Here is a 14,596-nt window from a genome sequence, read left to right as displayed (position 1 = left end):
TGCTCAGTTTTTATTAATTCATGTTGTGTTTTCTGACACGGACTTCTTTCAAACTGGGTTTTCAAAATTACTGTGCATATTGCTGTGATTCTTTATTCTACATTGGCTAGAGCTATAGGGGGGGGGTTAATATCTGACAAAAAATGTTAAACCCCGCTGCATTTTGGCACCTGTCCCAAGTTAGGAGCCTCTGCCCTTTGTTAGTCTTGTATGTTTTTTTAATTTTAGTTCACTAAGGTTTTTTGAAGTTTCGTGTGCCGTCCTTTTTTACTGAACTAGTAAACAAATTGATTAAGGGGCAAGCTGCGGACCACATCGCTGCGTTGAAGACCCATTGGTGGCTGTCGCCTGTTTTCCGCTCTTAGGTCGGGTTGTTGTCTCTTTGACATGTTCCCCATTTCTGTAATTTTACTTTTATGTTTTTGTATGAGTTTAAATGTCACTCTGGTAGCTTTCGCCTCCAAATTTGTAATTTGAATGTATGTTTTAGGAGATTGAATATCGCAAGATGAAGGCCTTAATAATTCATCATGATATATTTATTTGAAAAAGTGACATAAAAATGAGTTGCTAGTGCTGTCGATTTGAATTATGGTTTTTATGTCAATAGTTTTAATTAAGAAAGCTGCAAACCCATTCAAAGCATTTTCCCGTATGTTCATCTCTGGCAACTACTTTAAATTCTGTTTCACTAGTTGATATTCCTATCTTAAGACGTGCTTCCCTTCTAGATTTTGGTAATTTTATACGGATGTGACCTATTGTCCTGCAGTTATCCTGAGAAATAACTTTTGGTGGATCTTCTTCATCGGATGCATAAATCTGTATTACAGCTTCTTCCTTGTTGAACTTTATCGGAAAATCGTATCCGGTGACTACTGCATTAACCTTGATCGACTGACCTTTCCGAATAATTGTATGGAATTCTTCTTTAGTTGAAGTTGATGGTCCTGGCCCAGGCAAAACCGCAATTCCGTAATGCCATTTGGCAATTCTACCAACAATAGCAGTGTCCATGTGGCCCATAATAACTGCGCCCTTCAATACAGCTAGATCCGGATCAAGAGGACAAATGACGGTAAGTTGATTAAACTTTGTTTTCATAGCATCTTTTAGAAGGTCACATGCTGCGTATCCACCAACTAGAAGAAGGGTTGACACCCCTTTTGTTTCAGGTTGGTCCAATAAATCTTGCACATAAGTGATTATTTTGTCGATGCCGTCTTTAAATATTTGCAGCACGACATCGGTGGAAAAAATAAGCTTGTTTCTAATTAGTTTAACCTTATCCTTATATTCCTCAGCAATTATGTCCGGATTGAAATTCTGAGCCTCTATAATTAACGACCTTTCAATTTCAAGTGTAATTTTTCCATCAGAAGTAACAGTTCGCTTTTTTAATTCAACTCTTCTCGCAAGTTCGAGGTAATCGTCTCGATGTTCTGCGATGAACTTTGTTACTACTTTATCACCAAAAATTCCTCGCAAGAGTTTCCATATTCTTGTATTGATCGTGTTACCTCCCCACGGTCCACCAGAGGCGCTGTGTATTTCCTTTAATTGTCCAGATTCTAAGATTTCGTTTGATGTTATATCGACTGTTCCTCCTACAAATATAAGCAACACTTAATAAACTGCTCCAGCCCGAGGCGCTTTTTATGTCAATTATCAACAAAAATTTAAAACCAAATATTTGAAAGCCAATGTTGCAGACCTTATCCCGTTAATAGAAATAGAAATTTAGCCACATTCCTTTTGTTCCTGTACAAAATCACGAGTCTGTGTGTTAGTGGTATTCGTTAATTCCTGTCTGTCAAATCTTTTTGATTTGTTAAATATCAGGCCTTTAAATATCCAATTAAAGATGAATAAATTTTTTCATGTCGTGAACTAAAAGTCGACTGTACTCTACAGATTTTTCTTATTATTAAATATAAAAAAAGAAGATGTGATATGATTGCCAATGAGACAACTATCCACAAGAGACCAAAATGACACAGAAATTAACAACTAAAGAGCACCGTACGGCCTTCAACAGTGAGCAAAGCCCATACCGTAAAGTCAGCTATAAAAGGCCCCGAAATGAAAATGTAAAACAATTAAAACTAACTGCCTTATTTGTATATAAAAATGAACGAGAAACAAATAAGTAACACATAAACAAACGACAACCACTGAATTACAGGCTCCTGACTTGGGACAGGCACATACATAAAGGCTGTCCGGATGCCTTCCATTGCTTATATCCACTGCATTTGAATATGGGCTGATAGTAGTCTCATTTGCAAATAAACCTCAACTCCTCCTTCTTATATTAAATGTTAAGACGCAATCTTGTATCCAAATAAGCAAATTGATCTGTTTCCTAATTAAACTTTATAAGTCAAGTTCACAGACGGAATACTGATAAATATACTCACAGTTGATACTTATTGCAAATCATAGCAAAAACAAATCAATGGCGGTAAATCAAAGCAGCAAAATGTTGTCTCTGAGTTTCGGATGTTAAAATACATTATGCATGGTTCAGGAAACGATGTGTGCACAGATTACTTATAAAATGCAGGTATAAGTGTCGTAAATTATTATCATATTGTTGTCGGTATAATGATAGCAATGTCAATTTTGTTTAGATTTCTCATATGAAAGTTGAATTAAAATTTGATTTACATTGTCAAATTCGATACGACTTGCAAACAAACGTTTCTAGTGCATCAATATGCGATTCTTTTCCCGTTTCATTGTTGACATTATAATTTTTATTTGGATTCTTTCATGGCTCAAATATTCATTTTGTTTCAAAAATTATAATGTTGACAGGTTGTTAAACATGACTTTATTATTACCTCCAAGATCCACCACTAGGAATCTTGCACCTGTATCAAACGAACCAATGTTTCCAACTGGCCTACTTGCACGTCTTTGTGTCTCGTCACTCTTGCAACAAAATGCAGCCGCCTCTGGTTCTAGTGCAAGTGTTAAACGTTCCCCGTCTATTCCAGCCTAAAATTAAATCCATCTATTTTCAATCTTCTTTTTTTTATTGCTTTTTTGCAAAACTACTTTTGAAGATTTCTCTAAGAAAAGAACTTTACTTTGCATATTATTGTAGATTTATCATTTAAGATGCATATTTTGGCTTTAATATTGTTTCACTTATATGGTCTTTGTATCGGAAATAAACACATTTGTTCTAAAAACCAGTTGTTGGCATGATGCCGGTTATGTTCTTCTCAAATATTATATGATAGTATAATGCTAAACCCCTAACGGGAGGGGTTTTACTTTTTCATATGATGACGACATAATCTTTTAAACAGTTTATTTGAGGTCTGGAGCTGGCATGTCAGTAGCTGTTAGTAGTCCTTTGTTAATTCACGTATCATTGTAAATTTGTTTAATGTCTTTTGTTACTTATTCTGAGATCGGACTCGGACTTCTTATTAACTGACTTTTACTTTGCGTGTGTGTTTGTTTTTTCTACATTGGCTAGGTATAGGGGGAGGGTTGAGATATAAAAAAAAAAACATGTTTAACCCCATGTTTAACCCCGCCACATTTTTGCGCCTATCCCAAGTCAGGAGCCTCTGGCTTTTGTTAGTCTTGTATCATTTTTAATTTCGGTTTCTTGTGTTTATTTCGGAATTTAGTATGACGTCCATTATCACTGAACTAGTTAACATTTTTGTTCATCAGCCAGCTGAAGCACGACTCCGGATGTGGGAGTTTCTCGCTGCATTTAAGACCCATTGGTGGCCTTCGGCTGTTGTCTGCTATTTGGTTGGGTTGTTGTATCTTTGACACATTCCCCATTTCCATTTCTAATTTTATTATTTTTAAATTGCATACATGTAAAAATCTATACATTATGTGTCTAATTAGAGTTATGTCTTATATAATAAAAAGGAATACCAAATGAATTATCAAAACTTATCAGTTGAGGCGCGATCGACAAGATCATTGCCAAATAGTCTACAACTGTTATCAATCCAAGATTGTTTGTTTGAGTCATAAATAATGCAGTCTGAATTAAATATAAACGTTGGAAATTTTATAATCTTCAACAAATTTTACGATTTGTACCTTTTTTGCAGCTTCAATCATGAATTGTCGTGCATCCTCGCTCCAAATAGCCGGAACTGTGAGCACCAAATGAACGTTCTCTTCGTTTAGATTTGTAATTAGCTCTTTTACCCTACGAAATAGCGTGTTCCATATATACTCTATACAGAAGGCAAATACGTCTACTGCTTTCATTTCTTTCTTCCCAGTAATGTCTTTAATAGTCATTGATTTCTTCAGTTTCTGTAGAAAAGTAGGAAGAATTATAAGTGCTAATACTATATATTACAGATGAGAGGTACTTGCAAACACATTATTTTAACATTTGGTCAGTACAAGACGACGCGCAGAAGACATTGTATGAATGAGACATAAAGCCATACGAAACAGTTGCATTTAACAGTAAACTCATTAACAATCATACCGTATTTTCTTATTTTTTATAATGTATAAATATACATACAGTTTAAACATTTCCCCGTATGCTTTCAATTGATTGATGTGTTGCTGTGTAACGACACTTGATACACTATTGTGATATTTCTTGCCGATCAGTTTGTATTACTAGAGGAATCCAGAGTGCCAGGAGCGAACCATTGACCTTCTTTAAAATGATGAAATGGCTTCATTTTAGAGAAACAGTTAAATTGCTACTGTTAGACTTATATTTCAGGGGTTTTGTAAGGTGATATGTTCCAGTTTATATTTCTGTTTAGTACCTTATGTTTCTCAATGCGTCTTTAATTAATTCATAACAATAAGTTTATTTGGCAAATCTTTCAAATTATAGGTCCTCTATGCTTTTCAACGTCTTATTTTATATGGCCATTCTAGGTTTGTTTTAATTCCAGTTTCATTCACAAGTCTTGTGTACACAAAACGCGCGTTTTGCGTAAAAATAAATGAAGCCTATGATGAATCAATTACCGACCCTTGTATTTCCGAATATTTACCCACAGCAAATTATTTCATTTTCTTTCTTTTATTTTCTTACCTCGATTTGTCAAGTAAGCTCGTAGTTCATTTCATTTTTTTACTCTACTCTCAGTATGAACATTAGGATAGATATTTACCATATTATTATACAGCTGCATTTTAAATCTGCTAAAGTAATACCACTTGTGTGCTTCGTCTGGGGTTTTCTCCAGTAAGTCAGTGTATTGATCTTCCGCCTTATGTCCAAATGCTACAAATTTTTTATCAGGATTTAAAAGAAGCACTGTCGGTACTTTGAAAGGCGCATTTCCTTGCTGGTCTAGTGCAATCATAAATATATCAAGTGGGTTTTTCATGAAGCTGTTTTTCGTTGAAAAGGCACAACCAGAATAAGCTGATCCGAAATCGATTGCTGCTACCATTAAATAATCTTTTCTGGAATAAATATATAAAAAAAATAAGGCTTTCAATTAATTTGTTGTGAAGGAGTTCGCAAAATGGCTTATATAAATGAATCAATAACAAAATATGCAACCACCATCCAATTCAAATCACTCAAGAAATGACAGAAATAGCAATGTATGCCGAATGAACAATATATTTGAAATGAAGTATATCACGAAATACTTCATAAAAATAATTTACTCAAGACTGAAAATTAAAATTTAATTGTTTTACTACACTTCTGTTTTTATTTATGAAACAGATTTAAGTTTTCAGTTTTTATGGACGCATGAAAACCTATATGTCGAAAAATACAAAACAAAAAGATAACAAATTGGAAAGGGAAAACATATATGAACACAGGGGATAAGCAGTGTGTGGATCATGGGTATATATACAGGTCTACGCGAAACTTCTTCTTTTACACTTATATAAGGATATAGTAACTATCGCAATTAAAGCCCGTAGCCCTTGTCACAAAAAAAAATCTTAAGTGTAAAATTTATCGTAAGTCTAAAATATTCCTTAACATTTCAACTAAATATTTTTATCGAAAGATTAATTTTACACTTAAATTTTTTTTGGTGAAAAGGGCTACTGGTATCTTTAATGAATATTTATAAGCAATAGATTGATGCCACTGGTGGTCGACGCGTCTTTATTCGTAAAGTTAGCACGTTTATGTTAATGGGATATTCATTCTTACTAGTATATTTATTTTCTGTAAAAGTGTCTGTTATTAAAATTATTAAGATTTCCTCCAGTCATATGTCCCCTAAGACATATTTGGTACAATATGTCATAATTTCTAGTTTTTTATAATCTACAATATTTTCTTTGATATGGCCTTCCAATTTGTTAGATTCACGGACGAATCAATAGACTGGTTCCCTGTCCATAACCAGTTTAGCTCTGAGATACCCGTAAATTGCAGGAGAGATGACCATCCTAGTGTGTCTAATGCCGACAAAGCGCATGTTTGGTGTACCGAAGTATACGCCTAGAATATATAATGAGTTTATACATGGATGGAAGAGGTTGCTATTGTATTACCTGCATTTTAAAGCAGGTTTATATCTGTCTATAGATTATGATAGGACAACTAAGTGGCTATACCTGTATTACTAGCGTAAGTGAGATGTGAAATACTGTTATAAATCTTGCCTACCCATGTTAAATTTAGCATTTAGCATGGCATGATGTACTTATTTTATAGTATAACTCTTGTAATTAAAAGCCTGCCTATAATACGCGTTTTAAAGGCATCCTTTTAGAATTGACGAAGGTAAAACCGTTATAGAAAATCAACCATTTCACTATAAACAAATGAATATCTTCTACATTTGAAAATACCTGTACCACGTCCGGAATATGACAGTTCTTGTCGATTCGTTTTTGATGTGTTTTGTTATTTGATTTTGCCATGTGATTATGGACTTTCCGATTAGATTTTCCTCTAAGTTCAGTATTTTTGTGATTTTACTTTTTTTTTTTACCTTTTTTTGGATGATTTATTTTAATTTCTTAATGTCCATTTTGATTTCCGGTGTTGTTCAAAACACAGCTGACGTTGCAATTTTTATTGTGACGTCAACCACGTGCAGACTATGTGTTAATAGATTCAGATCATGGCTTTGTTTCCAAAGCAAAAGTAGTACATCATAAAAGACTGATCAATAAATTAACTATTAGAACGGACTCATTCACCAAAAGAATAAAAAAATGAAAGAATATTGGTTTTGAATAAACGTATCAGTTTAACATACAAAATCAGTTTTTTCTAAAAAGATTTTTTTTTTTCTGGAACCAATGCTTCACCAAAACTTGTAAAAGTGGAATTTTAAACCATGTCTAGCATGTCTAGATAATTATAAAGTCCAATTGATTGCAAAATAATATAGTAAACAAAACAGACATTAAAGTAATACATACTTCTTTTTGGATATTGTCATCTCTTTGAATGTCTCCAAAATATCTGCATCACTTTCCTTTCTCTTCCGAGTTCCTTGCTTTGGTTCGGGGCCATCATAGGTTCCTGCCGTAAAATAATATTTTTCTATTTAAAACAACAAACATGTATGTGCATTTGTAGGTATGCATGTGCAAACGTAATGAATATTTAAGGACTTAACCAGGTTTTATTTGTAGAAAACTTCGAGCTCTTTACATTCAATGTTACATTCAATGTTACATTTTACATTTAAATGAACTAATCATATATATAGCAGGATTGAAATTTGCGCCAGAAGAGCGTTTCATCTAGAAAAGACTTATCAGTAACTGGAATAAAAAAAAGTTGAAAAAAAATATGTCAAATAAAGTAAGAAGTGGAAGAGCACCTAAAATTACTAAAAGTTTTGCCTATCGCAGCTAAGGTATTTTATTCCTGATGTAGAAGAGCATTAGTACTTAAAAATGTAGATATATGTAGGGTACAAGTTCCTTGTTCTTCTTCTTTATTCGTTTGTTTACTTTTACATGTCAGGCAGAATCTTCCTAACATTCCAGAGCACATGCTACCACAACCAGTATTTTTGTGGGGTTCATGCTGCTAAGTTTTTGCTTAACTAAGTTGTGTCTTGTACAGTAAAGTTTGTCATTAGGTCATTAATGATCTTTGCCAAAGCATTGTCAATTTGACAGTTAGCTTTCAACTTTTGAGTTTAATTATTTTCTTTGCTGTGTCTTTTGTCTCTCTTCTTCGAATTTTTTTTGCAATTTATCTAGTATTTCAAAGTGTTACATAATTTGTATGTATAATTACCTTATAACCTCGTATGCCAATGCCTTTTTAATAACTTAATTGAAAATGTATTTCGAATTTCGATATCTTTATACGATAGCTGTCATTTTGCAATATACCTCATTAGCTGGACGAAAGCCCCCACCAACAGACAGACACACACATACAATAGACAATGGACATCTAAACGTTATAAACAATAGTTTACAATATAAACGAAAGACATGGAAAGTATTGAAATTTCTGTTAAAGTGTTTTATACTACTAGATAACATTTGGAAATGTATAATGGTACAATTGAGAAGATTGAAGTGCAAACAAACGACACTAAAGCGAAAGAGTATAATTCTTGTAGAACAAAGTAATGGGTGTAGAAGTTCTACATAAGAAAATGCCTTTACCAAGTCAGTAATAAAATCAACGGTACCAATTTTGTTGCACCAGATGCGCATTTCGACAATACATGTCTCTTCAGTGATGCTCGTGACCAAAATATTTGAAATCCAAAGCATATATAAAAGATGAAGAGCTATAATCCAAAAGGTCCAAAAAGTATAACCAAATTCGTGAAAGGAATCAGAGCTTTGCATGAGGGAGATACATTCCTTAATTTATAATAATTTCTAATATTTTGTAACAGCAAATTTTAATAACACAAAAAATCCGTATTTTCATGCCAGTACCGAAGTACTGGCTACTGGGCTGGTGATACCCTCGGGGACTAATAGTCCACCAGCAGAGGCATCGACCCAGTGGTAGTAATAAAATCAACGGTACCAATTTTGTTGCACCAGATGCGCATTTCGACAATACATGTCTCTTCAGTGATGCTCGTGACCAAAATATTTGAAATCCAAAGCATATATAAAAGATGAAGAGCTATAATCCAAAAGGTCCAAAAAGTATAACCAAATTCGTGAAAGGAATCAGAGCTTTGCATGAGGGAGATACATTCCTTAATTTATAATAATTTCTAATATTTTGTAACAGCAAATTTTAATAACACAAAAAAATCCGTATTTTCATGCCAGTACCGAAGTACTGGCTACTGGGCTGGTGATACCCTCGGGGACTAATAGTCCACCAGCAGAGGCATCGACCCAGTGGTAGTAATAAAATCAACGGTACCAATTTTGTTGCACCAGATGCGCATTTCGACAATACATGTCTCTTCAGTGATGCTCGTGACCAAAATATTTGAAATCCAAAGCATATATAAAAGATGAAGAGCTATAATCCAAAAGGTCCAAAAAGTATAACCAAATTCGTGAAAGGAATCAGAGCTTTGCATGAGGGAGATACATTTATATGACAGTTGTTATCCATTCGTTTGATGTGTTTGAGATTTTGATTTTGCCATTCGATTAGGGACTCTCCTTTTTAGGTTTTCTTCAGAGTTCAGTGGGTTTTTTTATTTTCCTTTGTAAAGTACAATTAGGAAGATGGAAGCATAGTATTTCCACTAGACATTTAAGGCGTATTATATTTCTATTAGTTTTGCTAATTAATTATGGACTTTAATTTTTTTTTCAAGTTTAAAGGGTATACACTACCAGTAAAAAAAATTTCAAAAGGCTAAAGGTACCGAAGGAGTATTCAAACACAAACTGTCAATGCCATCGCAAAAAAGAATATCCATCAAAAATAAAGAACAGTTCACAAAACATAATATAACATAGCAAAATAGAAATTGTGCAAGAAGGCCCTCGTCAAAAACTACTATATTAAAAACTGAACGTTTCTTCTATGAAAAGCTATATTGTGTGAATGTTTCATTGAAAGTGAAAGATGAGTATTTATGTTTTATCACAGTATGCTATTATGAACAATGAGCAATGATTTTATAAAGGAAGACTTAAAATACCTTCTTGGTCACTTGCACAAACGTCTTTGTCGTCTTCAGCATTCAAGGAATTGCACTGAAATTATCACAATTATACTCTCAACAAGATATCGAGCAACAATGATACATCTACCTTTATGAAGATTCATTCAAAAAGATTTAATGCAAGTAAACAGTATATATATATTGGGGAAACCCTGAAGATGATAGACATTATAGTTCTGATTATAAAATTCTCAATGTTATATAATTTTTGTCCATTTTGTAATTTTTATTTCATTTTTTTCTGCTACTTATGACTTCAAATTACTGTAAAATGTGTCGGAGTATACATTTATAAATCCGACCTTTACACAAGGAACTGTCTGTTTTTACCTTCTTAAAGCATTCAATCCACTTTTCTCTTTCATCGTCCGATTGCGCTGTAAAGGAAATAATGAAAATTTGTAAAAGCGAAATAATATCACAGAACTAAATTTATTTTTAAATATTCTTTTGTTTATTATTGTCAGTGAATCGAGTGTCGGCATGAATTTGAATTCTACTTCAATGCCAAAAATATATCCTTTTTAAGGTGTGTATGACATTTTGCCTTTCAGTATAGTATTTGATTGATTCTGTTTTTATCGAGTTTCATTCTATTCTGTTGGTAATTGTTCTCATACTTGAGACACGGACAATACAAATTTTTGACCCTGATCCTTGAATTGAAAAGATTTGATACAGAAGCTTTAACAAACCCTTTTATATCATCAATGATCATGTTACCTTTAAACTTTATGCTTTGACCATTATTCGAATAAATATTGAAACGCAGTCCGTCTTTTTTCTTGTTAATATCAGCGAGCTGTTAAAAGAAATGGTATAAAAACATAAGAACCGCATCCACTTAATACTTAATTGTGTTACTTGTTGCCAATCGATTTCAGTAAAACGTTCTAATATTATAGCTTTAGCTTTTATTATTTAGTTACGATATACTGATCGAGAAATCAATTAATAAAGGAAATTTTTAATCTGTCCCTAATGTTCTGTAACGGGTTTGGAATTGTTTAACGTGGTTTTTTTTAAATATTTTTTGTATTCCAATCAAAAAAGTTTCGTTTGAATTATTCGTGTGGAATAATTACAAGTAGAACATCCTTAGCATGAGGAAAAAACCTTTAAATTTAGGCAATATGTTGCATACTTCAAATAAGAACAGAGGTCAGATTTAACCTTCTTCTGCTCACTTTTATCCAATAACATAGAAAGCAGTCTAACCAGTTTTCAGTGAAATAAAGTTTTTCAGCAATCTTACCGTTTTTTTTTTTTTTTTTTTTTGTTATGAATATTCATCACATTCTAACTGGGGTTGTATTTTTGGGTACGTTTTTTATCTTTTTTATTTTACTTTTTCATATGTTCACTGCATTCTAACTTGATTTTTTAACTTTATATATATTAAGAGTGTTCGTATCCATTTTTATTCTTACCATGATATTCGTTTCCCATTTAGCTTCCTGTGATGCATTACTGGGCTTTTTCTACAACAGAAAATGATCAATTATATATCAGAACTGCATTAAATTTAACGAATTGTTTGAACAGTACAGGACTGGCAACAGTGCATCAGTTTGAAAATTTACTTTCCGGTCATATTTAGATCAAAACGTCTGATGAAAACTAGAAGTGCTTGCTCGCCCTATTTGTCAATGTAACAAAAGTCTAAACAACTGACAAATAAGAAGGTTAAGGTTGCTAAAAAACAGGTTAACTACATATTTTTTTTTTCTCAAACATGCCTGCAATAAGTTTGTAATGTGACAATTGCTTTACATTTATTTCGCTGGTTAATAATGGTGTTTTTGTTGGTTTACATGGACTTTTCCAACTTTGCCAATTGGTATCTATGTTGTAAGTTTTACTAGTGGGTGAAAAGAAAACATTCTCACAATATGTTGTATTTTCATAATTTTTTGTTAAAACGAATCAAACAAAAATTCTTCTTAGATCATACTTTAATAATATATTCACCTCATATTGTTTCATTAGTCCATCATCCGTCAAGACAAACCATCGGTCTTGATAACCCCTAAATATTGATATCTTCCTCTTTAATATTCCCTCCATGCCAAACTCACAATAAATTGCAATACATTACCATCTAAAATAAAGGTAATGTGATTTTATAGCTCTATATTCTATGAATAAATGTTCACACTTGATCTTGTCTTAGCAATAATCCTAACCTCTTTTCATGTCATCACCAATATAGTCTCATCAGAGAACTTGTCATGCAATTAGTTTCCTAAAGGGTAAGTACTGTTTCGATGCCAAGAGGGAAGCTGACAGACCTGTCATTAGCGGTATGATTTTTGTCCAGTCGCTATTGGGTACTTGGTGGCTGAGTGGTCTACATATTCGAACTTCTGTATCACAGCCAGTCAACATTCAGGCTGTGAGCTCAAAGCATGCATGTAGCAACTGCACTTGACTCCGATCTCAGTTGACTAGAATCAAACCGAAGGTCAGTGATTCTCTCCGGGCACTCAGGATGCCTTAACCAATTAGATCTGGTCGCCACAAATAGCACAATAGTGTTAAAAGTGGCGCTCATTGGCAATCACTATTCGCTTAGTCATTTTATGCAAAGTGTTTGTTTTTTTGTTTTTTTAAGTATTATGAGCCTTTCATTCATTAAAAAATTACAAAATAAGATTCACGTTGCCGTCAAGGTAACCTATAAATTTTATCATATATTTGCAGGCTTATGCTTGGAACTTCTTATAATAAAGACAAAGCTTTACAAACTACTGTGGATTAATTTATATTCGTTGAATACCAATTTTCGTGAATTTCGTGGATAAAGGTGAACCACAAAATTTGATGTTAAAGGATTCACAAACTTCTATGCAGACATCGTTAAAGCAACGAAATTAGATATCAACGAAAATGTTTTCTTTATTCCACGAAATTTGGTAACAACGAAAAATAATGAATCCACAATATCAAAAACGCTTCAGTTTGAGGTCTTTTTATCAACACCTAGATACATGTATGAGCAAAATGTTTGCTCGAAACAGAATTGTTAGTAGAAGATGTTGCAAAAAGATGTTCAAGTTGATAAAATATATTTGTACGTTCCCTTTGGATTATCTATTGATATAAAAAGGTAAAGATGTGGTATGTCTGCCAATGAGAAGAATATCCACCAACGTAAAGGTACTACACAAAACGATGATTGTCTTAAAACAAGAAATGACAAAGACGTGAGACATGTGTATTTACTCCTAGATATAAAAGAGGGACGTAAGGTATAAGGGTATGTTCATGGGTATATATAATAGTTCTATTTTCATATACATGTACATAGATTCAAACCGATGATAAAAAAATACACGAAAATGCACTTTAAAGACCAATATTCGGCTACGGCTTGTGTCGGATCTTTCTTTGAGTTGATTTCTTTTTGACATAGTCCCCTTTTTCATTCTCCACTGTATTTATCTTTAAAAGTGTGGTGTTAATGTCCGCTTTTTTTTGTTCATTTAAAAGCAGGAGAGGTTTTGTTTCATTATATAAAACTGTTCGTATGTAATCATGCTGTTGCAAATTCCATTTAATTACTCCGGGAAGAAAATTGTGATGAAATCGTTACTTGATTGATTAGATAAACGTGGTATAGGTAAATAGCTCCAAAATTTTCTACGTTTTTAAGTATCCCTATCATTCAAAAGATTAGTTTTAATGATTCTTAAATGTACATTGATAAAGGCGCTACATCTGATATTTTCATTCACTCGGCGATATGTGTCTCTAGAAATCTTGAATAAAAAGATAAAAGTCTTTGTTAAAAATAATTACATTTTTAAAATATAAATATAAATTCAATATATATCTGAAAAAACTACATATACACCATCTAAATTTTCTATATATATAAACTATTTTTTAACCGAAAAGTAAGAAACTTTACCATTAATTAAAATAATAATAATCTTACCTTGTACAAATACCTTGCAGTCTGAACCTTAAAAAAGCTCACCAATGAGTATTGCTGTCCTCGAAATGATATTTAAATTCACCTGGTTATAATGGGTATGTTTTCAGAAAATCAAAATTACTAGCTAACCTTCAAATTAGGTTGTTTAGATTTAAATGTTGAAACATATTGTAATTTAAGTCAATGAACAGTCTTTTAATCAACTTTAACAAAACAAATATGTATGTTAATGTGGAGAGAAAAAAAATGTTTTTACATAATTCTTATTCCGCCAAGGTCCTTTTGGGGGTTTATAGCGTCTAACATTGTTTTGTATATTTTGGCGTTTTATTGTTACCGGCCGACAAAGGAGTCAAAACGATAAAAGTCGAAATTTTAACATCGTTTAAAGTTTTACTTGCAAAGGTGACTTATTAAATATAGCCTGGAGACAAATGAATACAGTGTCAATACAAAAAAAAGTTCATAATTTGTAAATAGTGTTATTCTCAAATGTTAAGGTATTGACGATCCTAAAAACAAATAAACCCATAACAACGGTTCGATCGAACGACATATATCTAGGTGTTTTTTCTTATTAACT

The 14,596-nt window shown here is 32.7% G+C and overlaps 1 protein-coding gene across 2 annotated transcripts; it reads right to left on the bottom strand.

Annotated features, from left to right (window-relative positions):
• Positions 1–521: 521 nt before the first annotated feature.
• On the bottom strand, positions 522–14,109 carry LOC143059279 (heat shock 70 kDa protein 12A-like). 2 transcript variants are annotated; one of them, XM_076232763.1, is made up of 11 exons: positions 14,014–14,109; positions 12,045–12,174; positions 11,504–11,554; positions 10,797–10,875; positions 10,404–10,450; positions 10,050–10,104; positions 7,375–7,477; positions 5,136–5,433; positions 4,084–4,305; positions 2,847–3,003; positions 522–1,607 (listed from the first exon to the last, which is right to left on the bottom strand). In XM_076232763.1, the coding sequence occupies exons 2-11, from the start codon at positions 12,138–12,140 to the stop codon at positions 613–615; spliced, it is 2,103 nt and encodes a 700-aa protein (XP_076088878.1). In that variant the 5' UTR covers positions 12,141–12,174; positions 14,014–14,109; the 3' UTR covers positions 522–612. The 2 variants fall into 2 exon arrangements, with proteins under 2 accessions (XP_076088878.1, XP_076088879.1); XM_076232764.1 differs by having other exon boundaries at positions 12,045–12,146; positions 14,014–14,106.
• Between the last annotated feature and the right edge of the window lie 487 nt (positions 14,110–14,596).

This window comes from Mytilus galloprovincialis, chromosome 14 (assembly GCF_965363235.1).
Source record: "Mytilus galloprovincialis chromosome 14, xbMytGall1.hap1.1, whole genome shotgun sequence".
Lineage (NCBI taxonomy): Eukaryota > Metazoa > Mollusca > Bivalvia > Mytilida > Mytilidae > Mytilus > Mytilus galloprovincialis.
The sequence above is the reverse complement of the archived record's forward strand: the minus strand, read 5'-3'. Positions and strand labels throughout refer to the sequence as shown.